Source organism: Lepidochelys kempii, chromosome 24 (assembly GCF_965140265.1).
Source record: "Lepidochelys kempii isolate rLepKem1 chromosome 24, rLepKem1.hap2, whole genome shotgun sequence".
Lineage (NCBI taxonomy): Eukaryota > Metazoa > Chordata > Testudines > Cheloniidae > Lepidochelys > Lepidochelys kempii.
In genome coordinates this window covers 4,981,500-5,009,320 of record NC_133279.1, presented here as the reverse complement: position 1 = coordinate 5,009,320, position 27,821 = coordinate 4,981,500, and the positions used below count along the sequence as shown (strand labels likewise).

Genomic DNA, 27,821 nt, shown 5'->3' with positions numbered 1-27,821 from the left:
ACCTCTTAGCCTTCTCTTTGAGAACATAAAAGGAGGTCAGTCTATTCAAGTCTCTCAGTGTAAGGCAGGTTTCCCAGACGTTGGCTCATTCTAGCAATTCTCTTCTGCATCCTCTACAGTTTCTCACACTATCTGCCTTCGAGTCCTGAGCACCTTCCGGCAAACACTAGTGCCATATTGTAAACCCAGACCTGTAAAACTGTCCCTTTCTTTTGACAGCTCCTTGTCGAGCATGGTCTGCAACTAAACACAGGAGTGCAACCTTTCTTGTTCCCAGCTGTTCTTGTCTCATTCCTGTACTGCCATTCTAAGCTCCATGTTGATCACCAAAAGGGATCATAGGGTGTGTTATCTCTTATGGATCAAACAGACCAGTTAGAAAAGGAGGACTTGTGGCACCTTAGTGACTAACAAATTTATTTGAGCATAAGCTTTCGTGGGCTACATGCATCCGATGAAGTGAGCTGTAGCTCACAAAAGCTTATGCTCAAATAAATTTGTTAGTCTCTTAGATGCCACAAGTCCTCCTTTTCTTTTTGCGAATACAGACTAACACGGCTGCTACTCTGAAACAGACCAATTAGTGGGGCATGAGAAATATGCCCTAATGCATTGGTGAATAGGGAGGAACCTTCATGCACGCTTAATTTTAAGCAAGTGCAAATGCTTTGCTGAATCAGGGACTGGGGGGAAATTTTCACAAGTGACAAGTGTCTTGTTTACAGCAGTGAAGTCGTATCTACATGGCAGGATAATGCATGGCAAGCCAGCAGGCAAATCCATAGCGCCAGCTTGCCGCACGTGTGTAACTTCCCATGTGGACGCTGCTGAAGCCCTAGAGTGCAGCTTAGCATGTTGCAGTTCTCAAGCAGGCATACGCCACGCTGCGCTCAGGGACTTTCCCTGCACAGTAGCAGCGACCGCACCAGCCGTTACTGCGTGGCGAGCCGGTGCACTCTAGATTCACGCCCTGGCTGGCCATGCAATAACTCACTTTGTAGGGAAGCCCCAGTTAGTTTAAGTGAAAGTCACTAATAATTGTACTTTAGGTCTTCCTGTATTATTTCTTTGTCCTCGCTTGGGCATACAGCTCTTCCCAATTTACGGTTATCTCTGAACTTGAATCTCTCCACAGGTGACTTTCTTCTAGCTAATGATGAAGGGTGTGAGCTACAGTTGGGCCCTAACAGATTACTGCAGCACCCTCCCCACTTAAACTCCACCTCTACCCTTCTTCAACTTGATCTCAGCCCTGTGTCCATGCCAGCTTGGTTTAACGGTGACCCAAGGTATTTAGGCTCCAATATTTAGGCTTCCCCTGAAATCAGTGGAAGTTAAGAGGCTAAATACATTGAGGATCTGGTCTGTACTCCTGTCTGAAGCATTCAGGTAAGGTCTATTAATTGTATATTAACCCTTTATAAACAGGCAGGGGGAGCCCAAGATAACATTGAGAGCATTATGATTAATGTCACAGCCCTGTTTGCAAAGCACTCCAGAAATCCTTTAGGGGAAGCGTTATGGCCTATCTGACCATGATGATGTCACCAAAGGACACTCGGGATTCGGGCATAGCGAGAAAAGATTCCTCTTTTTCTGGTTTGTCTTCCACATGCAGCCACCCAGAATATCTTGCAGTGAGGTTCTGAGCTGCACGTGCTCAGCTGGGGGCAAAAGTCTTTACAATAATGCCCTGCTGGTGACCTCCCCGTCCGCTCGATGGGAGGGAGCCCAGAAGTAGGGTATGGGATTTCCTGGGAAGATGCTAGGGATTGTGAGTTTATACTCTGGAGGCTAATGCCCTTAGCTGGGGGAGGTGTCCCAAGAAGGGAGGGTGCCCGATTGTTTTGCAGTCCCTGCGGTGGATGTTTTAAGACTAAAACATAAAAAGGGGGGGGGGCGGGAATAATGGGATATTTCCAGTACAAAAGCTCCTTTTTATTGACTCTGTTGTCTCCTGATCCCAGCCTCTCAAAGAGGCCTTTTCTTCCCCCTCCACCAATAGGCTGGAGCTGTCATGGGAGGGAGCCCTTGGCTGCTTTCCATGTGCTCTGCCAAGGAATGTGGCTAAAAAAAGCGAGAAAAAACACAACAGTGGAGTAGCTAGGAGGGCCCCTTCCGATGCAGCGAGCTCTGAGCTCCAAGCAGATACCATGAAGCGGTAGCAACGGCTGGGGGATCCCCCTTCTACCGTCTCCAGACCAGGTTTGGCATTTCTTCTGCTCTCTGGCTTTACCATTACCCGTAGGGTGGTCACCAGCTGGCTGATTTCCCTCCCCCACCCTTTCCCTGTTAATACACTGTGCGAAGGGAGCTACCGCCTGCTTGGGGATCGTCTCCAAATGGGATGTAGGAGGACAGGGAGGCAGGACTCCTGGGTTGTGTTTCTGACTTGCTGTGTCTCTCCCCCAAACTCTGTGCCTCAGTTTCCCCATCTGTGGCGACCAGGTCCTCGCTGGTGTAAACTGGCATAGTTACACTGTAGTCAATCTAGCTACAGTATTTATCTGGCCCCCACTACTTCGTAGCCAAGAGCCTCACAGTCTTTAATCGATTTATCCTCACAGTCCTCTGGAGCGGTAGGGCAGTGTTGGGATCCCCCTGGTACAGGCCGGCTGGACCTTAAAGGCAAGCTGGGCTCAGCCGGGCCCGTGAGCTAGCAGCTGTCCCTCGGCCTCCTGAGTGACCCTAGCTGGGTGTGAAGGAGACTTTAATTATAATGACTGACCCCATCTGTGTCGAGGGGTGGCAGGGAGGGGTCGTTAAACAGAGCCGTGAACTCAGTCAAGGAGGAGGCCCAGGAGAGAAGAAGCTGGAGAAGCCAGCCAGAAAGAGACCCATACGGAGCTGGCTGGACTCCTCTGGAGGGGCCCTGGAAGGAGCAGGGAGATCCCTGAGGGAAGCTGCCAGTGTCCCCACGAGAGGGGGCGGCGTGGAGGGGAAACCTGCCTGAAGGTAGCAGCGTAGGAGAAATGTCGCAGGGACGTTCAAGAGTGGGGGACAGGAGCTATTAGTTTAGAGATTGACTTGGACCTTTTGTTACCCCAGAAGGGCATTGAACTTTTCAGTCAGCTGGCTGGAGGGCCAGACCCTCGGAGAGACAGGACACCACGGGGGCCAAGGAAGCAGTGACCAGGGGTGCTAGAAGCAAAGTCCCCTGCAATGCTATGTCCAGGCACAAGGGGGTGCTATGACAGGAGTGGCGGTGCAGGGACTAAGTGACTTGCCCACGGTCACACAAGGAGTCTGTGGCAGAGCAGGAAATTGAACCCTGGCATCTTCAGTCCCAGGCTAGCGCCCCTATCCCTGGGCCCTTCTTTACAGCAGTCAGGGCCCTCCACCTCAGCGGTGGGTCTGACCCAGGATGATTAATGACAGGGCTGCTGGGGCTTTAGGGCACTCTGAGTCAGGACTCCCAGGTTCTCTTCTGAGCTCTGCCAGTGACATGCGGTGTCCCCTCCCCGCACCTGGAGGCCCCACGGCTCCCCTCAGATCCTGGGAGGTTTTAGCAGCGTGTTGTCTGCAAAGCGCTCGGACGGTAAAGCACTATCCAGGGTGGGCGCTAGGCAGTCTTATTGCCGGGCAGGGGTGAGACTTCATTTGCTCATGATTGTAAAGTGCTTTGAACATGGAAAGTCGCTGAGTGCTTAGCAGCGTCTGCTGCAGAAAGGCCTCTTGATAAGGCTTCATTTCCCAACGCGCTTTAAAATCGATCCCATGGCTTCTTTCCTCCTAAATCGTCAGACAGGCTCGGCCGGGGTATGGGAGGTAGGTTAGGGTCTGCTGTCGTGCAGATTCTGTGCCTCCCTTTCCCCTTCTGCAATGGGGATTATGCTGCTCAGTCAGGTGCTGATGGTAGGAAGGGTGGTCTCGATGCAGCACTGGACTGGGGCTCAGGGTTTTATCCAGAAGGAGGAAGTGCCAGAGGCTTCAGGAAGTCTTCCACAGACTTGGCTATTGATACTGATTTTACATGGAAGGTGCCCAGAGGCTATGGTGATGGGTGGCAGTATAAAACCCTATGATACACAGATAAGAAATCTCAGTTCGATTCCTGGCTCCTCGTGTGACCTCAGGCAAGTCAGTTAGGCCCAGATCCTCGAAGGTATTCAAATTTACCTTTCGGGTTCTGGGCCTTAAATCTTTCTCTGCCTCAGTTTCCCCCATCTGTAAAATGGGACTGATACAGCTTTTTGTGAGGATAAACTGATTAAGACGATGAGGCGCTCAGTTAGTTCCTGCAGCAGCGGGAGTCATAATTACCTAACGCACTTCTCTCGAGCATTTTCCTGTGTGTCCTCTGCATCGCAGGGTTTGTCTGATGCTTGTCAGAACTTGTCTTTCCACCTATGAAACCTTCCAGCCAAGAATGCCAGAACTGTTTTCGAACACTAGTAAATTACCCTGCGCCACCCCCCGGGAGATGGGGTTTGTTACCTGTTTAACAGAAGGGCCATCTGAGGGAAAGGACGTTCCCAAAGCTCCGTCAGTTGAGCGGGAGCAATCCTCACTCCCAGCCCCAGTGCTCTACCCACTGGGCCCCACTGCTGTCTCTTCTGCGTTCTTCTCTAGCCTTCATTGCCACAGAATCTGTCACCATCATCGAAGGGTCTTTTCCCCCGCAGCCCACCCCCAGGTAGGGAAGGAGGTGAGCCAGGAGGCTGTTGTGAGTATGTGGAGTGGGAGGGGTCCAATCAAAGACAGGGGGATTTGGATGGGCCCTGCCCAGAGGAATTGAGTTCAAAGATTCCTTTCGCTTTTCTCCCTTCTGGCCGGGACCCTGAGCAGGGCCAGGCTGACCCTAGGGAAGATGAGGTTTCTGATTGGTTGACTCTCAACTTGGAATGTGAAAACTCTTCTTGCCTGGGATGCCTACAGAAAACTTGACAACGGTTATGCCTTGGTGGGCCGATCACTTTCTCTTTGTACACCCCTGTCCGATTCCATCTGTTGTCTCTTTGTCTTTCTGACTTAGATCGGCAGGTCTTTGGGGCAGGGACTGTCTTTTTTTTGGTCTGTGTTTGTACAGCGCCTGGCACCATGAGGTCCCAACTAGGGCTTTTAGGCACTAGGTTGATGCAAATAATAACGTTCAAAGAAAATCTTCAAAATGTTAAATCTTTCAAATCTGGCTCCGCCCTCACTCTTCTCCTTTCCCCAAACGGTCTGATGACTCTCGGTTGGCTAATGCCGTTCAGAGTGACATACAGTAATGCCCAGGAGTGAACTCGATGGATGGGGAGAGGCTAGAGAAGCAGTAGCTACAGGCTGGGACGCTCAGAGTCGGGGACAAGGAAATCTGCTTGTCATTTTGGATCATAACTGTAGCAACTTTGCACAGCCAAACACTGAATGTTGAGCAAATAGCAAGGGGCTGATCCAGAGCCAGATCTTTCTGAACCCTGTTCCAGTTGGGAGGTGGTTTTATTTGGAGCCCCGGTTCAGGGGAAGAGCATTTGGCAAATTGGCTCTTTCTGACTTTCTCCCTCTATTCAAACCTTACGGAACTAACTTTCACCTTGGCTTCTGCTGCTCCCTCCTGACCCTTTGGGAGACACGTGATGCAGATGGCTGGCATTCAATGGAAGCCTTGTGTGAAACTGACAAAGGGGAATTGGTTTCTAGCCAAGGGGTGAGGCGGGGGAGTTGATTTTTTTGCTGCTCTTCTTTTGGCAGGATAGGGCCGTGCTCCCGCTGGGGGAGTCGGGGGAACTCGAGCCAAACAAGGCAACGTTGATTTCTAACATCTGTCGATTTTTGGAGGCTTTTTGAGCTCCCTTTATAGTCATGTGTCTGGTGAATGGTGAAATCTGGGGCAAAATTATGCTTGGTCTTTCCAGAGGCCATTTGTGATCTGTGATGACCTGGAGCACCCAGCTGAGCTCAGGGCTCCATCATGCCAGGTGCTGCACAGACAACATGGGGCTAGACAGTCCTTGCCCCAAAAAGTCTGGAGCCTAAATGGACCAGGCTGGCAAAAGACGGAATGATGCTAAGCCTCTCTGCGTCCCCACCTGTTTCTTGTTTGGCACTTTGATTGTACAGCGTGTGAGGCAGGGGCTGTCTGTGTTCTGGGTCTGTATAGCACCTACTCCTGGTCCCTGACTAGAGTTGCTAAGTGCCCCTGTAACCAAGAAGAATCATCCCTGTTTTATGGATGGGGATGAAGCACAGAGGGACTCAGGCCCAGGTGGGGTTTTTAAGGCATTTAGGCATTGCTCTGCTCACATTCCACGGGTGAGGAGCTGAAGTCTCATTGAAAGTGAATGGGACTTAGGCTCCTAAGGCTTCAGTTCCTTACTCAGTTAGGCCTTGCAACATGAACAGAGAAAGGCCTCAGTGACCTGTCCAAGGCTGTGCGGTGAGCTCATGAGAGAGCTAGAAATAGAGCCCCCGGGGCCTTACTCCCAGTCTGCTGCTCTAACCACTAGGAAATGCTGCTTCCCAGAGTCAATGAGCCCTGGCTCCCAGCCCTTTGCTCTAACCATGGGACCGCCTTGCCGAACCTGAGAGCAGGGGTTTGGGGTTCTACTCTCATCGCCAGCTCCCTTAGTACAAACACCTGCCACCAGTAGGAGTAAATGGAGAAAAGGAGAAGAGATGCATGCGTTCCCTTCTAGTCCTGGTTCCTTTCACAGATGTGGCGTGGTCTAGTGCAACGTTTCTCAAATGCGGCCACCAGCAAAAATTTTTTTTTTATTTTTTTTTTTTTGCAGCCACGACAGCCTCCAAAGCCTGGGCAGAGATTGGGATTGCCCGTAGGGATCGGCGTCCTGCACCATGCTGCCTCCTCGAGGGCTCTGGGCAGCACCTCTGGGGACGCATGGGGCCTGTGCGTGTAACGCCAGAGGCGGCTCTTGACAGTGGAGTCAGCTGTGGTATCTGGTCACCGGGGTGCTCCCCTGCTCCTGCCCAGACAGGGCACAGGGAGCCTGGGACACAAGCACCAGACCCACCTTCCCTGGGTCGGGCTCTCGTTGAAGGGCCAGAGTGACGGGTTTGTCAGAGCGGCCACCAGCACTCTGCGGCCACCAAAAATGTTGTTGTGAGAATCCCTGGAAGTTGCCAGGGCACTAAAAGAAGAGCTTAAAATCATGCAGTGAGAGCACCCTGGATGCTCGGAAACCAGCTGGCAAATCAAACAAACCCCAAATCTGTGATTTTTTTTTTCCATTAAATCTCACCACTTTGCTAAGCCAATCTAATGACTTTGGAGCACGTGACTCATGATTTTGGAACACTTGGGCTTGGCAATGCTGCGAAATTCAAGCAATCACAGTTTCTGGGCAGCTAGAGTTCTTTCCTGCTTGTGAGATCTTTTCGGACTCTTTGGGGCAGGGGATGCTGCTGCTTCTGTGTCTGGAGAGTACCTGGGACGTGCTAAGCCCTATTCCACAATTCCAGGTGCAGGCTGACCGTATATTCCCTCTGTGTTTGGAGAGTATCTGGGACATGCTGAGCTCTAATTCAATATTCCAAGTGCAGGCTGACTGTATATTCCCTCTCTGTTGCTGTGCAATGATAATTATTTTGCTGTCTCTCCCCCTTTATTTGCAATGTCTTTCCAGGACACGCACGTTCGACCCTCTAGCAAGGGGCTAGAGAAGAGTGAAGCCACACAGGGGAGTTAAAGGCTCTGAGGGCTCCATTGCTTCCCTCCTGAAGGTTGAGCCACCTGCACCTTTAATATTCCCCACCCCCGACCTAAAATGCTGACGATAAAGTTGCCTCAGATATTCAGGGTTCACCAAGTACCTCGTGTGAGTATTGCCCCACTTCACCCCGATCACGTGTCTTGATCTGTGCAATCCCAGTCTGTCTTTAAGCAGGAACTAGATCCAAACAGGCAACCTTCCACACAGAACTAGTCCCAGCTTTGTCTCCTTTGTTGACCAGGCAACCGCAGTCCCCCTCCTGGAGCTCTCTACAGCATACGGAGCCATCTAGTGGCTAAACATTTTATTAAAATTAATGTTTAAAATCAAATTTACACAAGTTAAGAGGGAAGGTACTGTACATCTGGGGTCAGGCTTGGGTTATGCAGGATTGCAAGTATCGGTTACAAGGTTCACGAGGTACATACATATCACGTAACCAGCATAGATCCAGATTGGGGTTTGGGAGTTTTTAAAGCATCAGTGGATAAATGGGCTCGGGTACGCCACCCATGGAATGTATCAAGAGTCCAAGTCAGTACTGGTGTAGAGAATAAGTACATGGGTGGGGTGAGTCCGTTGGTTCATCAGGGAAGGAAATAGGTTATTTCCCTGGTCGGTGAAATTGCAAGTGAACCCAATATTACAACACAGAACTTTGGGAGGCTCCATGTAATTGGTGCATACAATATGGAGTGCAATCTGTTAAATTAGGAGTGGGGAGATGAAGTGAGTGGGGATGGGGTGCAGGGACCAGGGTTAGTTCTGGTTTTATTTAGCATCTTTATAGGTGATATGGGGAAGGCATGTTAAATGAAATTCACATGCTACCAAACGGGGTCAAGTTGCAAATACCAGGGAGGACACATGCTGTACTAAAAGGATCAGCTATGGGAGCAATAGACAAAACAAGATTCACCTGAAGAAAGATGTAATTGATGCATCTAGGATGAAAAACAATTCAGCGCACACAGGGCCTCCTTTACCTCTCCCCAGCCGGGATGTAAATGGCGAGGGACCCCAATGGAGTTAGAGCAAGGGTTCATGAGGAGTAATGTCACTGAAGGCAACAAAGGCCAGTTGGGATAAATCTGGGAGAATCAACAAAAGAGACAGACCTGGGAAGCAACTGGTGGTAAAGGCTTTAAAAAGCCCATGTTAACTTCCTGAGCCTTATTATATTGGAAGGAGGAGGCTGTTCTGTGATGTGGTGGTACCATGGGTAGGCACCGTCTTATTGTTCTGTTTGTACAGCGCCTAGCACCCTGGGTTCCTGGTTCATGTCTAGGGCTCTGGGATGCTACTGTGATACAAATAATAAAAATCTCTTTAGGAGAGGACAGTCATTACACCCCCCCCCCAATCCCTATTCAGCAGGACCCCCCCCCAACACACGCACACTTAGTAAATTGCTGATTTGAACAGTGTGGCATTTTGCCATCTTTCTCCTATTTGTCTGCTTGTTCAGATTCATTGTGTCCTCCGTATTCAGAATCTTATCCCCAGGGGGTGTAAATCTGCCCCATTCCATTGGAGCCAATGGGGCCAGATCCCATGCATCTGGTGTAAATAGATGTCACTCCATTGGAAGCACTGGGACAGATCTCCAGCTGGTGTCAGCGTAGACCCTGATTTACACCAGTCGAGGATCTGGCCCACTGTTCTTTGGGATCTGGCCCACTGTTCTGTAGGGCACTCAGTTTAGCAACATGCAGTGAGTGAAATGACTCCGAGTGGTGAGGACAGGCTGGGTGGGTGGTGGGTCAGGTCCCTTTCCCCGGCTGAACTTTCTGAACAGTGAGCATAAGCCAGGGTCTGTTCCCGGAATCCCAGCCCTGCCCCTCCCACGCAGTGGTGATTAAAGGGCGGATTGTTGCATCCTGGGTGGCCCTGCGTCTCCCCTCCAAAGAGAGCTCCATGCAACTCCCAGCACAGAAGCCCACGTGGAAAATCCCCCAATAAAAGAGAGGGGCCCTGATTCTGCTCCTGATCCAGAGACAAAACACCCCCATGCTGTGGGAGGCAGCGGATAGGACTCCGCCCTGTGGGGTGGGAGACCTGGGTTCTCTTCCCAGCTCTGCCACTGACCTGCTGGGCGATCTTAGGCAAGTCACTGCTCCATTCTGTGCCTCAGTTTCCCCATCTGTACAATGGGGCTGTTGATACTGACCTCCTATGGAAATCATTTGGTGATACTGTATAGGGATGTCCCAATGTGGATTTCACTCACTAAGGGATGAAATAATGCCTCCTTTTGGTTCCCTCTGACCTGGTGTGGCTTTTCTCCCCTGGCAGATCTTCTGGGAGGATGGCATCATGTCAGGCTACCGCCATCCAAAGAGCTCTGCCTTGGACTGCATCCTGAGCTCCTTCCAAATGACCAACGAGACTGTCAATATCTGGACCCACTTCCTCCCGACCTGGTAAATGACTGGCTGGGCTGCACCAGATGAAGTGTGGCTTCTCGTCCATGGGGCGATGCCCGTCCTGCCTGGGCGCACGGACTCCTTCAATGGGGATACCTGTGGGAGGTGGGGGAATATTTCAGCTAAACACGTCTCTGTCGGGAAATGCTAATGGGTTGAAACTCTTCGTCCCATTTCTGAATGGGAAATTTCTTTGCTATCTTGAACTTTCATGGGGGCGGAAAAACTATTTTGCCACCCGGCTTTATTAACTGGTCTTCACTGCTGAAGCATGGAGGGGTGCCAATCTATTGCCCAAAGCTTGCACGTTATTACATGGGAGATGGGACTCAATGGGTCCTCCTGGGTCATAGAGTCCAGTCCAGGCTATGGCAGGCAGCCCTATCAGGTCATCCCGTTAAGAAACTGATCAAGCTCCATCTTCAAATCAGTTGATTGCCCCAACTCTTCCTGTTGTGCCAACGGCTCTTTGCCCAATAATCAATATGAAGAAACGACAGCTGGGCCCCCAAGCAGCTGTTAACTCTTCGAGGAATCCGTTCCAGCAATGGAAGCAGGGTGGTCTAGTGGCCAGACCAGGGAACTGGGAGTCATTACTCAAGGGTCCCATTCTTTGGCCTCTGAGGGGGTGTCTACACAGCGAAGAAAAACCCCTGGCTGGCCCGTGCCAGCCGACTCGTGCTCGTGGGGCTTGGTCTACGCCAGTGGTTCCCAAACTGGGGTTTGTGAACCCTTGGAGGTTCGACAGAGCCGTCCCTAGGGACCCTGGGCCCTGCTGCTGGCAGCCCGAGCCCCGTGACCATGACTTCCTGGCAGAACAAGTTTAGCTTTGTTGTAGTCGTGAGTTGTTTGCCTGGACTGCTCAAGACCTGAATGCTTGTGAGAGGAACTCTTTATTTGAATTGGCTTCTTAAATACCTTCCTGCTGTTTCATGTCTGGTACTCCTTGATGAAACATGTAGGAGGCTGAATCAAAGTAGTACAAGCTACAGAAGTGAAATCTTGGAAGAGCGTTGCCGTTTTCATAATGTAAAAGAATTAATCATGTAATGCTAAATAATAATGTAATGATAAATAGTGTGTAATAAGCATGTCCTAAACAAACCAAATTATTTCCAAGATCACTGCTTCTATCATTTATGCTCAGGTAAGGGACAAAATCCCTGGAAATATTCATTTTTAGGAGGGGTTTTTGTGAGATTTGATATTTTCGTGTAAGGGGATCACGGGCTGTTAAAGTTTGGGAACCACTGGTCTACACAGGGCTGTTTCACTGCAGTGTAGACTTTACAGCTTGGGCTGGAGCCTCCCACCCCACAGGGTCCTAGAGCCCAGCCTTCTGCCTGAGCCTGGACACGTACGTTGCAATGAAACAGTCCTGCCCTGCGAGTCCGAGTCGGCTGGCATGGGCCAGCCCCGCGGGTGTTTAGTGACTGTGTAGACATCCTCTGAAAGATGGTGTCTAGTGAGTAGAGCAGGAGTCAGGACTCCTGGGTTTCGTTCCCAGCTCTCCAAAGGACCGAGGGCCTAGTGACTAGAACGGGGGCTGGGAATCAGGGAATGGTGTCTAGAGCAGGGTGTACGGGGAGTCAGGAATCCTGAGTTGAGTCCTGTTCTGTTCTCTTCATCTCTGCCTCAGTTTCACCGTGTGGGAACTGGAAATGACAATGCTGCAGAGCTTGACCTAGAAACTCCAGAGGTCTGGTTCCCGGCTCCCTATTCTCAGAGGGTTTGGTATTGGCCAAACCTCATAAAGGTCTGGGGGGGGCGCTATAGTCCCTGTGATGCACCATCCCCATTTGTGCCCGTTGGCCTCTCAGGTATTTCGTGTGGCGGTTCCTGGTGCTCTCCTCCTCCCTGGATTTCTGCAGAGACGCCTACAACTGGCCTTTCCTCGTCTACATGTTGCTGGTCTGCCTGTACCCCTTCACCTCCAGCTGCGCCCACACCTTCAGCACCATGTCTGCCCACGCCCGCCACATTTGCTACTTCTTTGACTATGGAGCCCTTAGCCTCTACAGCCTGGGTAAGTCCGAAGCTCCCACGTGGCAAGTGGCCAGGGGCAGCAAGTTAAAGACAAGGCCAGAGGTTCTCTGGGCTTGTATATAGGGAGGGGCTTGAGCCACAGAATTCAGCTCTGGAATCTGGATGCCCTCGCCAATTGGATCCACGGTCCTGGGTCAGGTGCAGCTCTGTTTAACAGCCTGGCCTTTGGGAGTACGCTTCTCCTTCTGGGTCAGCCAGGCAACACCCTTGGCTGCTGTAAATCAGCATCGTCCCATTGACTTCATGACACCAATTTACACCCAGGGGAGATCTGCCCCTGATTAGTAAATCTCATCACATGAGAAGTACAGGCTCTCCTCTTTTTGGTTGAGAGCTCTGAAATGTACTCCCAGCCGGCTCCCTTTCCAGGCCCCTTTGTGCTCAAACGCAGCCCCCTGGGCTCTGGAATCTGCTCCCCAGATCGATCTGCCAGAGCCAGTCTGATTTCTCAGTGTTGTACTGCCCTAAAGCCTCTCTCGTTTCCCCCTGAGCAATTGATCAGTTTCAGTTTGGGGAGTGAGTTCTCTCTGGGGACTAGGTTTTGCCAGCACCCTGAAGTCTAAAGCAGGGCAAATAACAGATTTTTTTTTTTTGATTCACTGGCAATTCTGGAAGAAAAATTAAATTAAAAATTGGACTCCCAGTGAATCAGAAAATCCAAAACATTCCATTTTGGGTTGAATGAAGCACTTATTTCAATGGAGCATTTTGTTCTGTTTTCTGAGCATGTTTTTGAATGTGTTTTTAAAAAACCAACCACCTAAAAATGGCAGGAACATTTTGAAATAAGCAAACGGAAATGTTTGGTTTCAGAAAATGCCGAAACGGAACTTTGATTGTTTGTTGGAATCTTGTTCCAACCGAAGCAATGTGACAAACTTGGCATTTTGGGGGTCACCGAATCCACTTTGCTGTTGCCAAAAAAATATGTTTCCGTTGAAAATCTCTGCCCAGCTCTATTAAGCTCCCAAAGGCGGCTTCATAAAGTTGGCTGGTTTCCCTGCCACTAAGCGACTAGCACAGGGGTGGCCAACCTGAGCCTGAGAAGGAGCCAGAATTTACCAGTGTACATGGCCAAAGAGCCCCAATAACACCTCAGCAGCCCCCCATCAGCTCCCCCTGCTCCCACCGACATCCCAGCCGATCAGCGCCTCCCCCTCCCTCCCTCTCTGCACCTCTGGATCAGCTGTTTCATGGCAGTGCAGGAGGCTCTGGGTGGGGGGCGAGGAGGAGCGAGGGCACGGCAGGCTCAGGGGAGGGGGCGGGAAAGGGTGGAGTGGGGGGAAGGGCCTGTGATGAGCCAGGGGTTGAGCAGTGAGCACCCCCAGAACCCCCCCCCCCGCCCATTGGAAAGTTGGCACCAGCCGCTCCAGCCCCGGAGTCAGTGCCTAGACAAGGAGCCGCCTGTTAACTTCTGAAGGGCTCCGGAGCCACAGGTCGGCCGCCCCTGGCCTAGCAGAATGTGACCTGAGTCTTGTCCAATGCCGTCCCATAATGTAGTGTGTTTGTGTTGTAGGCTGTGCTTTCACATATGGAGCCTATGCGATGCCAGACCGTTGGGTTAACAGCACTTTACACCATTACTTTGTACCAATGGCTGCTTTTAACTCATTTATCTGCACCAGTCTGTCTTGTTACTCCCGGTATGTAAGGGTCTATGCAGTACCAAGAACGTATTATGCAAAATATCAGGGCATTATCCATTTCTCTGCTGTGCAAATCCTCCTTGCATCTGTTTCTTTATGCATAATACACTAACACCCCAGCCAGTCAGCAGATCTGTCCTATTCGCTTGTGAGGCAAATTATTCCAGCACTTCACACCCGTACAACCCTTGATGATTTCAGCAGGGGCTGCACTGAGTGGGTCTCGTGCATGATTTCACAAGTTGTTTTGAGTGCAGTGCTGAGTTGGCCGGTGGAACTCCTTGCCACAAGATGCCACTGAATCCAAGAGAACAATCTATGGTTTCATTACATAGGATAAAAACAATAGACATGGGGTTTCAATCTTTCAGGTCGTAAGCCAACCTTTAACTGACAAGGGGTGGGGAAACGTCCCCTGTGGTGGGCAGGTTAGTCCATAATTATTCACTGGGCACTTCTTGCGCCTGTCTGAAATGTCTGCTTTTGTCCACTGACAGACAAGGTGGGCGAAGTAATATATTTTATTGGACCAACTTCTGTTGGTGAGAGAGAGACTCTTTCAGGCTTACGCACGGCTCTTAGTCAGGTCATCCACTCTCAGAGACTGGATACTGGTTCTCCTGCCCTGGCTGATTTCACTCAACTTGCTTCAGGCAAAGGGTAAAATCCTAGCCTATTATATCATCTGTTCTGTTGAAAGCATGTGCCTTTATTTAAAATGGTGACCAAACAAATCCCTTTGTAGAGTCATAACCGTTCAGTCTTTAAACGGAACCCGTAGCCAGGTAGCATGAGAATTGGCATCTAGGGGTGAGAGCAGCGGATAGGGTGTCTGGCCTGGACTCCTGGGTTCTATTCCCTACTAAGTCACTGTCTCACTGCCTGACCTTGTGATAACTTCCATTCCCTGTACCTCAGCCTCCACCATCCCCCAATCATGGGTCTGTCTACACTGCATGCTAAGCCTAGGCTCTGACTCAGGTTTGAGCCCTAGTCCTTCTTCCATCCACTCACACATCAGTCTGACTCGACTCAGCAAGGACTCAGGTCCTCAAACCCTGCTCTGGGGGTGGATCAGAAAGAGTCCCACTGACTCGGGTCATTTTTGCAGTGTGGATGCAGCTCAAACTGCAGACCTGCGTCAGAAGGTCGGCGTAGCGCAGTGTGGACGCGTTAACGTGGCTGTGAGATGTTGGTCCAGCAATTGTAAACCTGGGTTTCCACTGCAGTGTGGACGCTCAGACGTGGGCTTGGAAACAGTCCACGAAGCTGCCTCACCAATGTGGGTTCACAATGCAGAATAGACATACCTTAGATGGATAAATAATACTACATACCCCAGAGGGATGGGGTGAGAATTGAATGTCCAAGATTTCCAAAAAGTGGCAATTGGTTTCAGAAACCCAAAGGGGCTTAATTTGCAGAATCTCTGGACAGCCCAAACCCCAGCTGGCGTCTGTGGGAGCTGTCTGAAAATACAGCCCCAGGGCCTCTTGAGCCGGGCACCCAGACGTTGGTGCCAACTTCTGAAAACCGTTGACCAGATGGACGCATAAAGCACGTTGAGATCCACAGATGGAAAGCAGCAGGGAGAGATGCAAAGTGTTATTTAGTTCAGCCCTCCTGGCCCCAGAAGTGCCACCTGCCAGGAACTAAACAGCTCAGTGGATGTGGAAATAAATGAGTTTTGGTTATATTTCTGGGCCATGACAGACTTCCAAGGGAAAACAGTGCACGAGCCTGCAGGTCAGTATCTCTCCTGCTTTATGCAGTTGGAGGGAAGTGTTGTTAATCACTGTAGGTCTAAGATCTCCTGCTTTCCCAGGTTGCTCCCACTTTGAGCTCCGGTCTTAATTTTTCCTTGATGCTGGTCTGCTCTTGAAATTGACGAGAGCAGCTGCTGCTCCCTCCGGGTCATTGGGCCTCAGTCCCGAAGCTGGGAAATGAAGTGTTTTTAATTTCAAGGGGAGGTTCAGGTCTGAAATGTGACTTTGTACTAATGGTCCTGTGTGGAGCTGGGGTTTCTTGCCTCTCAGTTACTCCAGATCAAACCTGGTTTTGTTCTCGCTGCTGCTTCTCCTTTTCATACATTGTCACTAATAACAAAAACCTTTCAGGCCCATGTTGTGCCATCAGGGACTCATATGCAGTCTTGTTGCCTTCAGTGGGTTTATACAGCTGATTGGAACTAGTAAACAATTCTCCTGCTGCAGCACGAGAAATAAAATCCAGGGTTAATGGTGCTGTACAGGGTTATAGGAGGAGTACAAAACAGCATAGGCTTATAGACAACACTGCCTACCCACAGATCTGCTGAGAAAGGAGTTTTGACATTGTAACTTTCCAAAAGAGAACGGCAATTTCTTTCTTTTTTTACAAGCATATTTTTCACCATAACTTGAAACAGAAATGACCAGGAATGGTGTCCAAGTGCTGTTATGCAAGAATGCAGCCAGACTTGGCAACAATTGTGACTTATTTTCACAACATTCTCAGTGCAGACTTCAATTGTGATCAAATGCCATACACTTCCAGGAGTGGGAGGGGGAGAGGAAATCAAGCAACATTCTGGATTTGGTTATCTGAAGGGATTATATGAATCACAATGAATGGGATGCTTTCACGTTGTTTTTGACTCCCTTCATTAGCCTTTTTGTGTTTAAAAAAAACCAAAACTATCCAATTTTTACAAAACCTTAAGAGCGGTGATAAATGTTCCTCTCTATATCGCCAACCAAATTCCCAGGTTGCTTTCTTGTGCATGAGATCTTGAAAGGGAAATTGACTAGAAACAAAAATTCCCTTGCCTGGCTTGCTAATGCATCTTTGTGTGAAATTCACTAGGAATAAAAAAAATTAAACTGACCAGTCTGTGCATTTTCCAAGATGCGTGAATTGCAAACAGTAAATTAATATTTCAGTCTAACATGAATTTCATCCTGCTTTCTGTTCTTAATCATTCAGGCTTGGATTTCAAAGGTGACTCGAGGGGATTTAGGCACTCAGTTGAAAGGCGTTTGGTGTCTGAGGCCACTAGGGACCCTGATCAGATTAGCTATTGCAGAATAAACTATTAGACAGTAGCCGTTCCAGAATAATTTGGTGTCCACACAGTAATATGGACTAAAAGACACTTGTTACAGAATAATTGAGGTGCTTCCAAAGCAGAGTAATTATTCCAGAATAAAATCACTTTTATACTGGAATAGAGTGCCCACATTGGAACTGTTACAGAATAGCTTATTCTGCAATTGTCAATGTCTATGTCGACAAGACCTTTGTCTCCTTTGAAAAACCAATCCCAGCTTCAGCATGTGAGGGTTCATTTGAAGTAATCTACTTGTGATCATTGCTATAATAATCTACGCTAATAAACCAGGGCACCGGTAAAATAGTACCGGGGTACTGCATTTTCCAGGCTAACCCATGCTGGCTTCTGGGGGACATAGGGGTCTGCCTGGGGCGATGCAGTTAGTTTGGTTTGGTTTCAGCATCCATTCCAGAACTGAATTTAGTGAGGCTCATTGGCAGCCCTTAGTGACTATGTGGCTCTTAATTCAGATCTCTCCCTGTGTGATTCCCAGTTTCCCGGAATTGGAGTGTCCCCGGCTGAGCAAGGTTTTACGGACAACAGCCTTTGTGTATCCCTTTGTCTATGACAATATCCCGCTGTTTTATAGGGTAAGTCAATTTCAGGAGCAATTTGGGGTGGGGCTCCCTTGCCCTAGGCTCTGTAGGGAAATTTATGAAGATACCACCCTTGATGCAAAGAACTTAGTCCAATACATTCCTGTACACCAGCTAAGAGACCTCAGCTAAGATTGGGTCCCATTGCAGTGGGTGCTGCAAAGCCACCACCCCATAGAGCTGACACTCGGGGGGAGAAAGGAAGCATTATTCTCCCCATTTTACAGATGGGCAAATTGAGGTACATTTTTTTCAAAAAGGACTAGATTTGCTTTGTTTGCTCTTTGGGGGCAGGGTGTCTTTTTTGATATGCATCCTAGTCCAGAACTGGAGCCTCCAGATGCTACCCCCATACTAATCATAACCATGATGTCTGGATGTGCACCATGAGACACCTGGAAGAATCCTGACTTCCTAAGAGCGGGGGCTCAGCACTGTCAGCAAATCAGTCCCTTTCAGGTGTCTTGAGTTGGGGGGGGGCCCAAATTGCAAATTGCTGTTGCAAATGCTGTCCCCGTCCCCACTGGGAGGCTGTGGGAGCGCCAGGGAGGCGTGGGACTCAGGAGAGTGGTTGGAACCCAGGAGAAGGCATTTCCACAGGAGACATTAACAGTTTTTAAAAAGGGAGTGTCTCTTTAATGCCTCCTGCAGTGTTATGGCCAGCGATGCAAACAATAACAGCTTCCGTGGCTTGTTTTCCTCAGCAATGCAGGATGTGACTCATCCTTCCTAGAAAGGAACCGCTGGGGCTTTGAATTTGCTCCCAGCAGCACTAGCAGGCAGTGGCTAGGTTTCAGAGGGCATGGGCTCGGCGGGCGGAATACAACAGCAAAGGGAAATGGTTCTTGGTGCTGTGGGATACAGGGGTGGGTGAGACCTTCCTGCTCCTGGATCTGCTGCCGTAATCCGCACCTGGGACTGGTCTACACCTAAAACTTAGATCGACCTAGTTACGTCACTCAGGGATGCAGAAAAGTCAACCCCCCTGATCCCCGAGAGACATAATTAAGCCTGGTATAGACGCTGCTGGAAGAATTCTGCCATTGATAGCTACCGCCACTCAAGGGGATGGATTAACTACAATGATAGGGGGAAAACCCCTTCCATGGCTGTAGCAAATGTCTTCACTATTGGGGCACAGCCGTAGTGCTTGTAGGAGAGACGTAGCTAATGTTACGTAGCTGATGTGGGGCTCTATCCCTTCAGTGGGGCTGGACCACCGAGGTGTTGAGCCTGCTACAGCACTGGCTAGCGGAACTGGGTCTCTGAGCTCAGTGGGTAGAGGTAGTGGGTTGTGCTTTTTGATCCCCAGGTCCCAGGTTGGATCCTGGCTGTTGACCCTGGAACCGTAGGGTTAAGAGAGACCACAAGGGTCGTCTAGTCTAACCCCCCTGCCAAGATGCAGGATTTGTTGTGTTTTAATGTCTGATGACCCACCCGGGGTACTGCATTTCCCAGGCTGACCCACGCTGGCTTCTGGGGGGAGGCTCGGGGGTCTGCCTGGGGCGATGCAATTGCCGGAGTGGGACCTAAAGAGTTAGGCCCCGCTTTGGGAAAATACTTAGTGCTGTAAAGTAAGCAGGATGGATAGAGCCTTGGGGTTTGCAGTCAGGAGAGCTGGGTTCTATTTCCAGTCCTGCTACTAAACCTGCTGGCTGATCTTGGGCAAGTCACTGCCCCTCTGTGTGCCTCAGTTTCCCCTCCCTGTCTTGACTAATTATACTACAAACTTTTTCTGTGGGTACGTACTGTGCTGGGGCCTCTAGGCAGCACCCGGCTATAAACAACATGGAATGATACAAAGGAAGGCAAATGTTTTGCAGTGTCAGGCTTTCCTGGTGCGACACTTAACTCTCACCAGGCTTAGTGCTTCTCACTAATTCATCCTCATGGCTTCTCGCTGAGGTACGCCGCTGTTCCCATCCTGCTTTGACAGAAGGGGAAACTGAGGCGAGGGAGGGAAGTTACTTGCTCAACTGAGTCTGCAGGAAAGCTGAGCATAGAACCCAGGAGTCCTGACCCCCAATGTAACCAGTAGACCGCACTCCCACAGCCAGGTTAGAACCCAGGCATCCCCACTGGTCTTCCCTACCACTGCTTCTCCTCTCTCCCGCCCCATCCCCATTTGCCCTGCAGCTTCTGTTCTGCTTTGGGGATGGCTGCACCTGGAATGATGCCACCGCGGGTTACTTCTACCACCTTCTCTTTGCCCTGCTCACCGGCTTCCTCTTTGCCTCCCACCTGCCGGAACGCCTGGCGCCCGGGCGCTTCGACTTTATTGGTAAGTTGGGGGGGAGAGGAGACCCGGCTCCTGTACCCCAGACCGCTTTGCAGGAGCTGTGCCCCTGTGTCTCGACACCCTGTCGCGAGGCCAATCGACCATGGCCAGCAGGGCGTGTCGCACTGTGATGGCTTCCCCCCTCCTGCGGCCTCGGCCCCCCTGTTCTGCCCCCAGTTGCTCACTGGGGATTCCAGGGGCCTGTGACCTGCCCCCCATGGAGGACGAGGTGCCTGACCATGCCTCACCCCCTGGCTATCCCAGTCACCTGGACACTGTAGACCCAGTCATGCTCAGGAGCCCAGCACCGGACCCCCCCCGCCCCACTGTCTAAATCTGGAGTGACTCCATCCACCAGCCTCCCTGTCACTTAGCGACCTATGGGGTGAATCCCAGGGAGTCGGGGTGTGGGGGGCAGGCCAGGTGCAGAAAGGCCCTTTAGAGCCTGGGGCCAGCTGGGAAAGGGAGGAGGGGTGTTTTCTTGGCATCCCTCTGTTCCCATCCCCCCAGCCCAGGTCCAAGCCCCACACCAGTCCCTTTCTAACCTTTTACCCCACGCCAGCAGCTCAGCCCCTTCCTGCACCCTACACACACACACCCCTTACTCCCACCAGCCAGGTCCCTTCCCCCACCCTACCTGCCCCTCCCTGCATCACAGCAGGGGGTGATGACTTCCCCCCCCCCGCCACTTATCTCTCGGCAGGGCACAGCCACCAGCTGTTCCACATCTGCGCGGTGGTGGGCACTCACTTCCAGCTGGAGGCCGTCCTGTCGGACGTGCGCTCGCGGCAGGCCTGGCTGAGCACCCGGGCCCCGGCGCCCGCCTTCTCCGCCACCTTCGGCACCGTCAGCCTGGCCCTGCTGGGGAACCTGCTCATCATCGGGGGTTTCACCGTGGCCCTGCTACGCTGGCCGGGCGGCTCCTCCATCCTGCAGAGCACCGTGCCCGAGGCAGGCCGCCCCAAGGAGCAGTGACGCCTGCCCACCCCCAGAGACAACGGGTGAGGGCGGCTTGGGGTCTGGGCTCAGAGGGGGCTGAAGGGAGAAGGGCCCTTAGCGTGTGTATGTCAGTGCCTGGCGGGATCCACCTCTCGTACCTCAGGACAGCTCCGTGCGGGAGGGGCCGTGCCCTTGTCACAAGGTTCCCTGACGAGCGCTCCCTGAAGTGGGGGTGCTCTAACCTAGGGCTGAGCCTCCAACCCTAGATCCAGCTCTCACCATTAGCCCATACTCCCCGAGAGCTGGGAGAAGAACCCAGGCGTCCGGACTCCTGATCCCCTGCTCCGACCCCCTGTAACTGCAGCTGTCCTCCCGTGAGGCTGCGGACATGGGCCGCTGGTATGTCACCAGTGATAGGAGGCCTCCGGAGATATTTGTGGCCATTTGGCTTTGGGAACTGGGCGTGATCCAGGGTTTTCCCCTGTCCCTTTATCCCCTGAACCAAATCCCAGGGCTGATGCTGTCACCTTCTAGCCCCTGGATGGCTTGAAATCCAAACTGGAATGGGGCAGCTTGACTCCATTACTGGCCAGAGACAAGATGAGAGGCCACAGGTGGCTTTAGCAGGACTCCTGGGTTCTATTTCTAACTCTGGGGAGTGTGATTTTTATGGCTAGAGCAAGGGGCATAGGAGCCAGGACTCCTGGGTTCTATTTCCCATTCTGGAAGGGAGCCTGGACCTAGTGGATAGAGCAGAGGACTGGCAGCCAGGACTCCGGGGTTCAGTTCCCAACCCTTGCATTGACTCAGTGTGTGATCTCGGACAAGTCACTCCCTGCTCTGTGCCTCAGTTTCCCGATCTGTAAACAGGGCTAATACTGCTCACCTACCCTGCCCAAAGACCTTGGAGATGCTCGGATGAGAGGCAAAGCAGGGGCCCTACCTAACCGGCTAGAAACCCCCATGTACAGGATCCCCACGTTTGCGTAGGCTCACACCAGTCGCTGGGGCGGGCCAGGTGCAGCTGCAACCACCACCTGCTCATCCCCTTTCCCGGGGCAACTGGGGAGGTGAATTTCGTAGGTTGGCCTTGGCCCCGGGCCTGTGTTTTGGGCTCCCCTGAGTTTATCTAACTAGCTGCTGGCCTCTGTCACTAGCTGCCCATCGCCACCTCCCACTAGCTCTGCCTGCTAACCGCAGAGCCGCGTCGGCTCTCTCCTGGCTGCCCCGTCAGCCTGCCAACATCTCACCTGCACTGTCCTGCATCCCCAAGGGGAAGAGCTTGATGCCAACGTGCCAGCTGATGCCCTGGGGCACCAACCATCAGAGCCACACACAGCCTCTGGTGTTTGAGCTAAACAGCCCCCTCCGTAGCTGGGGGCCGTATCTGTGGATCAGGCTTGGAGAGGGCCCCGTGGGCAAGGGGCTTGGTGGGTCTATGGACCGAGGTGAATCCTGTCCTCCGCTCTTATGTTCCTTTTTTACCTACCGATGGCAGGAGAAATCTGGTGGGTGCCACCCACCCCGGGTGACCCAGGGCTCTTCTGCGCTCTCAGGAGCAGGGCTGCCAATTTTGGTTGGACGTGTCCCCGGGGAGCAGGGGGTCATCACATGACGTAATCTTGAATGAAAGATTCGTCTTTAATTCCTGGAGAGTCCAGGGCAATCCTGGAGGGTTGGCAGCCCTAGTCAGGAGGGGCTGACATGAAAACCAGGCTGGGGCAGGGGGAATGTGGCAAAGATTTCTGTTTTGCAACAGGGCTAGTTTTGGTGGGAGAGCAGGCTTGATTCAAATCGAGATTGTTAAACCTGCATCTGGCTGAGAGAGTGTGTGTGTGGTTTATGGTGTATTTGTGTGTGTGTGTCTCTGTCTCGCTCTCTCTCTGTGTGGGGGGGTTGTGGTATATTTGTGGGGGGGGAGTTACAGTGTATTTGTGTGGGGTAAGGTGTGCGGCGGTTTACGGTGTGTTTGTGTGTGGTTTACGGTGTGTTTGTGTGGGGGGGGTGCACGCATGTGGCTTATGGTGTATTTGCATGTGTGTGTCTCTGTGTGTGTGTGTGTGTGTGTGGGGGGGGGTTACGGTGTATTTTGGGGGGGGGTGCGCGTGGGGTTTACGGTGTATTTTTAAATCTCCTTCCAGCTCTGAGTATAAAATCTCTCTCTCGACTCCCTCTCCACGACCTGTCCAAGGAGAAGTCCATTGTCCCCTCGCAGGTGATGCCGACAGAGGGTTTGCACTGCAGCCCGTCTCTCATTTCAGCTCTCCTGTTGCATAGACTCTGCGCTCAGCTTGACACCCTGGCCGAAATCTGCCTCCGGATCTCTCCCTGAGGGTGTCTGCCCGGCAAGCTGGGCATTGTGATTGCACAGTGCGGGTGGACAGAGGTTAGCTGGAGCCAAGCTAGCGCTAGTCTGTCTGCCCTGCACTGCGAATCACACCGCCGCCTGCAAGGCAGACATCCCCCCCGGCCCCGGAGGGGCTGACGGCGCTCGGAATCCGGCCCCGGGGAAATCCGTGCGCTCGGAGAGGTCAGCTTTGTAGCGAGAGCGCTGCACGAAGCCAGCCCTGCCAAGCGCTGCCCAGCTGGAGATCCGCACATGGCTAGAGTCCAGCACTGGGGGAACTTGTCCTGGAGAGTCCTCAACAGCCATCAGTCCAGAGGGGGTAGCTGAGAGGCGTTACGGTGTGTTTATAGGGCCTTCACGACAAGGCCAAATCATCCGGAGAGGTAAAGGGGGGAGACGTTGAGGTTTGAGTAGGGGGAAAAAGCGAATGACCCAGCCTTGGCTCAGTGTGACAGTTATTCTGGGGTGTGTAGAGCTGACAGGGTGCTAGGAATAGGCCCTAGGCTGGTAGAAAGATGGCGTAGCCAGGGCAGCAAGATGAGTAGTTTTAAGTGGTTCCCAGTAGGTGCTGAGGAGGAGCTAGTCAAGGCAGCGAATGCAGTAGCCAAACTTAAGAGGCCTGATTATTTTCCACGCCTCTCCTGGCCCTTGTGTGAGTGTGAGACACTCCCAGATCAGAATGGTGGCGTGTTTTCACTAGTGCAAGGAACGGCAGGAGGAGTGGGAGGGGCGCAACGTAGAATCAAGTCTTAAGATGCTTTAACACTCTTGCATGGTGCTTATGTCCTTCTGTTTGCAGGTGGCTAATTAAAGGCTAATTAAAAGGCTAATTAAAAAGGCAGGTGGGAAGACCTTGTTAAGCAAAGAGAACAAACCCCCGAAGGCTTGGCTTCTTTGGGGACTCTCCTGGACTCTGTTCCCCACTTTGAGGCGGCCCCTGTTGGTGCTTCCAGCACCCCCATTCTCTGCACTAGATTAGGGTCCTGGCACCAGCAGCTGTGCCGAAATCACTGGAGATCCAGCTGCTTCAAATAGGTCCGGATTTGGGCCGTTGCCTCCCTCTGTGCTGTCTCTAAAGTGCCCAGCAACTGATCTTGGCTGTACAGCTAGCGGGTGAGATCCTGGCCACCTGAGAAACCAGTGGCCAAACTCCCAGTAACTTCAACCGAGCCGGTGTTGTACAGACCATAGGTCAGTCTCTCTGCTGTAGGGCCCGATCCTGCACCACTGGACTCAATGAGAGCTTTGCCCTTGACGCCAGCCCTGTGTGGGATGTGTGTGGCCATGCACCGGCCCGTCGAAAAGGCTGACTAGTCTGGAACTCCCAGAGGCAGGGCTGTGCCAGGCCCCTAGCGGGTCGGAGCGGTGTGTTCGTTGATGGTAACTCTTGGAGCTCATCTTTCTCCACCCACCGACAGATCAATTTCCAAACAAACTCAAGCTGCTCCACGTGGCTGGCCAGACTCCCAGCGGGCATTGGCTTCTCTCCTCCCTGAGCTGGGCGCGCACCGAGTGTTTGTGATCCGGGCTGCTCCCAGCCACTGGGCCGGATCAGCCCCAATGGCTTAGCCCTGAAGCCTGGCGCAGAAGACGGAGGCAGATGCCCTGGGTCTTAGGCAGCCACCTAGTGGCATTGTGTATGTACTGCCTTGTTCCTTCCCCTCCTTGGGTTGGCTTGGGGTTGCCTTTTTTCACACTAATCATTTTTGCAAGGCTCCCCTGCAATTAATGACCCGTTGCCCCACTTCTCCCACCTCCTATTGTACTAGACCTGACCTCTGACTAGTCTTGTGCCTGTACCAGATTAACCCCTCGGTGCATCTAGGCCTGTATTCTCCTAGGAGCAATGAGTGATTCTGTTTCAATGACAGGTTTCAGAGGAGCAGTCGTGTTAGTCTGTATTCGCAAAAAGAAAAGGAGGACTTGTGGACTTGAGCAAATAAATTGGTTAGTCTCTAAGGTGCCACAAACCCTCCTTTTCTTTTTGTTTCAATGACAGGCAGTCCCCCGACTCCCCCCCACAATCCAGGCTGAGTCCGAGTGTTTTGAGACGCCTTGGTGCCTTCTGTGCTAGATCGGCCTCCATTTACCCAGAGGCTGGACTAAATCCTCAGCTGGCGTAAACTAGCATTGCTCCACTGAAATCAATGGAGTTCTGCTGATGAACACCAGCTGAGAATGGGGCAAATCTTGTAGTTTGGCGCCCTGGCATTATCTACTGCTCTAACAACTCACCTTTTTCTCTTAAAGAACCCAGGTCCCTCTCTGGCTATCCTGTGTTCCTCGGGAGATCCCGAAATGCAGATAAATGTCTGCATGAAGCCAGTTTAGCAGGGGGTAGATTTACAGCATTAAAGTTCTTGTGTGTTGCAAGGGGCTGCCTGCGATTCTGCTATGCTCCTGGTATTTATCACCCGTGTGGCCAAGAGACACGCACTTGCTTGTCAGATTAGATTTTTTCCCCCACCTTCCTCTGTAGCTAGAAGCCTGCCAATAGCAGCAACAGACACAGCAATCTGCACGGTGAGCTGTGCCACTCGTCGCTTATTTCTCACGGAAGGGGCCTCAATTTAGCTGCCCTGCAGGTCGGCACCAGAGCAGCCTTCATGGTATAGAATCAGTCTGACCAGCCGGCTGTCCTCTCCCTGCCTGAATTCAGGGAAGTGTGGTCATCTGGGGGTTAGATCTGGAATATTGTGGGTGTGGGTCTGTCTGTCTGGCAGGAGTTGGTTGTTCCAGCTCCAGGTGAGAATGAGATCTAGTGGTCAGAGCAGGAGATTTGGGGAGGGGTCAGGAGTCTCCTGTCGGTGCTGTTGCTGACTCACTGGGCCTGTACAGAAGGAATGGCCCAAGCGCGGGGCCGTGCGTTGATATGTGAAGCTCAGAGTCCCAGTTGTAGCTATGCCTCTGTGTAGAGGCCCCAATCCTGTGAATCTCTGAAGCCCCCGTAGCTAAGGATTATTCTCCCCTTCCCAGGATCGGGGCTGAAGGGACGTTTTTCTGTGGAGTAGAACAAACGGCTCCTCTCTGAGGTCGCTCTGCATTCGATGGGACCTTGCCAGAGCTTCTGCCTTAAACTCAAGACTGGAGAATTGCTTGGCAGGGGGGCCTAGGGGATAAAGCTGTGGATGGGGAATCAGGAGAGCTGGGCTCTTTATGTGGCTCAGCACGTGACCCAAGAAAAGGCATTCCTGCTTGTGCCTCAGTTTCCCCATTGATAAAATGGTGATAATAGCTGTCAGCCTACTTTATAAAGGGCTTTGAGACCAATGGATGGAAAGCGTTTTATAACGGCTGGGTATTAGACAACCCGGAGCTGTCGTCTTCTCCGTCCTACTGCATTTTGTGGGGTTGAGTCTGTGTTTCCTAAAGCAACTTCTTTGCTGTTTTCTGACATGACGAAAGCGAGCACTCACTAGATCCCAGTGCGTTTTGTATTTTTCTCCCTATTTATTGTAGGTAGCGATGGTGGGGGTGTTAGTCCTGGCCTATTGATTTGGGGAGGGAACCCCAAATCGAAACTCGTCTTTGGAAGGGAAAGATTTGAGCCAGTGTCTAGGAAATACCCACTCCCATTGACTTAATTTATATGTATACTCCATGTGCTTTCTGGGCATAACACGTGCAACTAACTCTGAATGAAAGGCCTGGATCAGAGGACAGAAGCTGGCCGATGTGATCAGACCCAGACAGGTAAATATCAGGACCAGCTTTGATAGTGACTGCTGGATGTAGTGTCTGGGAATGGGGTGGCATTCCTTTTAAATAGGTTGTGAGCCCTCTCACGGGCCTTCCTGGGATGCCAGTTTGTTTCTTTGTTCTCTACATAAGGTTATGTTTAAACCTCCGTGACACACAACCACGATCACTGTCTCTATGCAAACATACCAGGCCTAGCTACGCTGCTGCTGTTGGCGTCTGAATTAGAAAGCCCACGCGTTATTTAAAGGGATCCAACCCAATTCCTCTGCGCTGTGGAATAGTCTCCCAAGGAAATCGTGGGGGGAATGTAGTGCAGGGAACCTCGCCTCCCCTGGTTCTAGGGGCTGAATGGATTCATCGGTGGCTTCTCCATTTCTATCTTTCAACGAGGTTGGAATGCACTTGCCGGGTGATATGGTTGCATGAATTTCCACCCCACTCGAGGGGACATGCTGGCAGTTGGAAGTTGGCTGCTGCCCTCCTTTGTCAATTAGTGGGTTGAGAGCTGCCGCTGAGATGGATTATTAATATTACCACTGTTGGGCAGGCAGCAAACCTGCCTGTCTCGGAGTCCGTCTGTCCGGGACAGCCCCTTGGATAGACTGCACTGTGTCTGCTCTGGGGGGGTGCTTGGTTTTTACCGGCATGCGCGTGTGTGGCATAAACAGCTTTAAATCAAAACTGGAATAAACTTTAGAACAAAAACTGGCTTGTTCGTTGTGTTGTTTTCCCTCTCGGAGGGGTCAGCGCTTCGGAGAGCAGCCCGGCTGCTTGCCTCAAAGAGGAAGGGCCAGCCAATTCCCTCGAATGCCACAAACCTTTGCCTAGAAGCTGTGATTTCTGTTAACACTGCTGGTTTCAGAGTAACAGCCATGTTAGTCTGTATTCGCAAAAAGAAAAGGAGTACGTGGGGCACCTTAGAGACTAACCAATTTATTTGAGCATAAGCTTTCGTGAGCTACAGCTCACTTCGTCGGATGCATACTGTGGAAAGTACAGAAGATCTTTTTATACACACAAACCATGAAAAAATGCCTGGATTTGTGCTGGAAATGGCCCAACTTGATTATCATACACAGTGTAAGGAGAGTGATC

General features: G+C 51.6%; 1 protein-coding gene across 1 annotated transcript; it reads left to right on the top strand.

Annotated features, from left to right (window-relative positions):
- Positions 1-1,991: 1,991 nt before the first annotated feature.
- Positions 1,992-27,431, top strand: PAQR6 (progestin and adipoQ receptor family member 6). Its single transcript, XM_073322938.1, has 9 exons — positions 1,992-2,205; positions 7,569-7,760; positions 9,951-10,078; positions 11,902-12,107; positions 13,644-13,770; positions 17,358-17,454; positions 19,597-19,741; positions 20,442-20,739; positions 22,819-27,431. Exons 2-8 carry the CDS (start codon positions 7,710-7,712, stop codon positions 20,711-20,713), a joined length of 1,026 nt encoding a protein of 341 aa, XP_073179039.1. The 5' UTR covers positions 1,992-2,205; positions 7,569-7,709; the 3' UTR covers positions 20,714-20,739; positions 22,819-27,431.
- The last annotated feature ends 390 nt before the right edge of the window (positions 27,432-27,821 follow it).

Excerpts from the sequence above, each read along its gene's own strand:
- PAQR6 (XM_073322938.1), top strand. The coding sequence starts at position 7,710 with ATGCTGACGATAAAGTTGCCTCAGATATTCAGGGTTCACCAAGTACCT. Across the intron at positions 12,108-13,643 it reads CCTTAGCCTCTACAGCCTGG|GCTGTGCTTTCACATATGGA; the intron begins GTAAGTCCGAAG and ends TTTGTGTTGTAG. Across the intron at positions 19,742-20,441 it reads CGGGCGCTTCGACTTTATTG|GGCACAGCCACCAGCTGTTC; the intron begins GTAAGTTGGGGG and ends ATCTCTCGGCAG.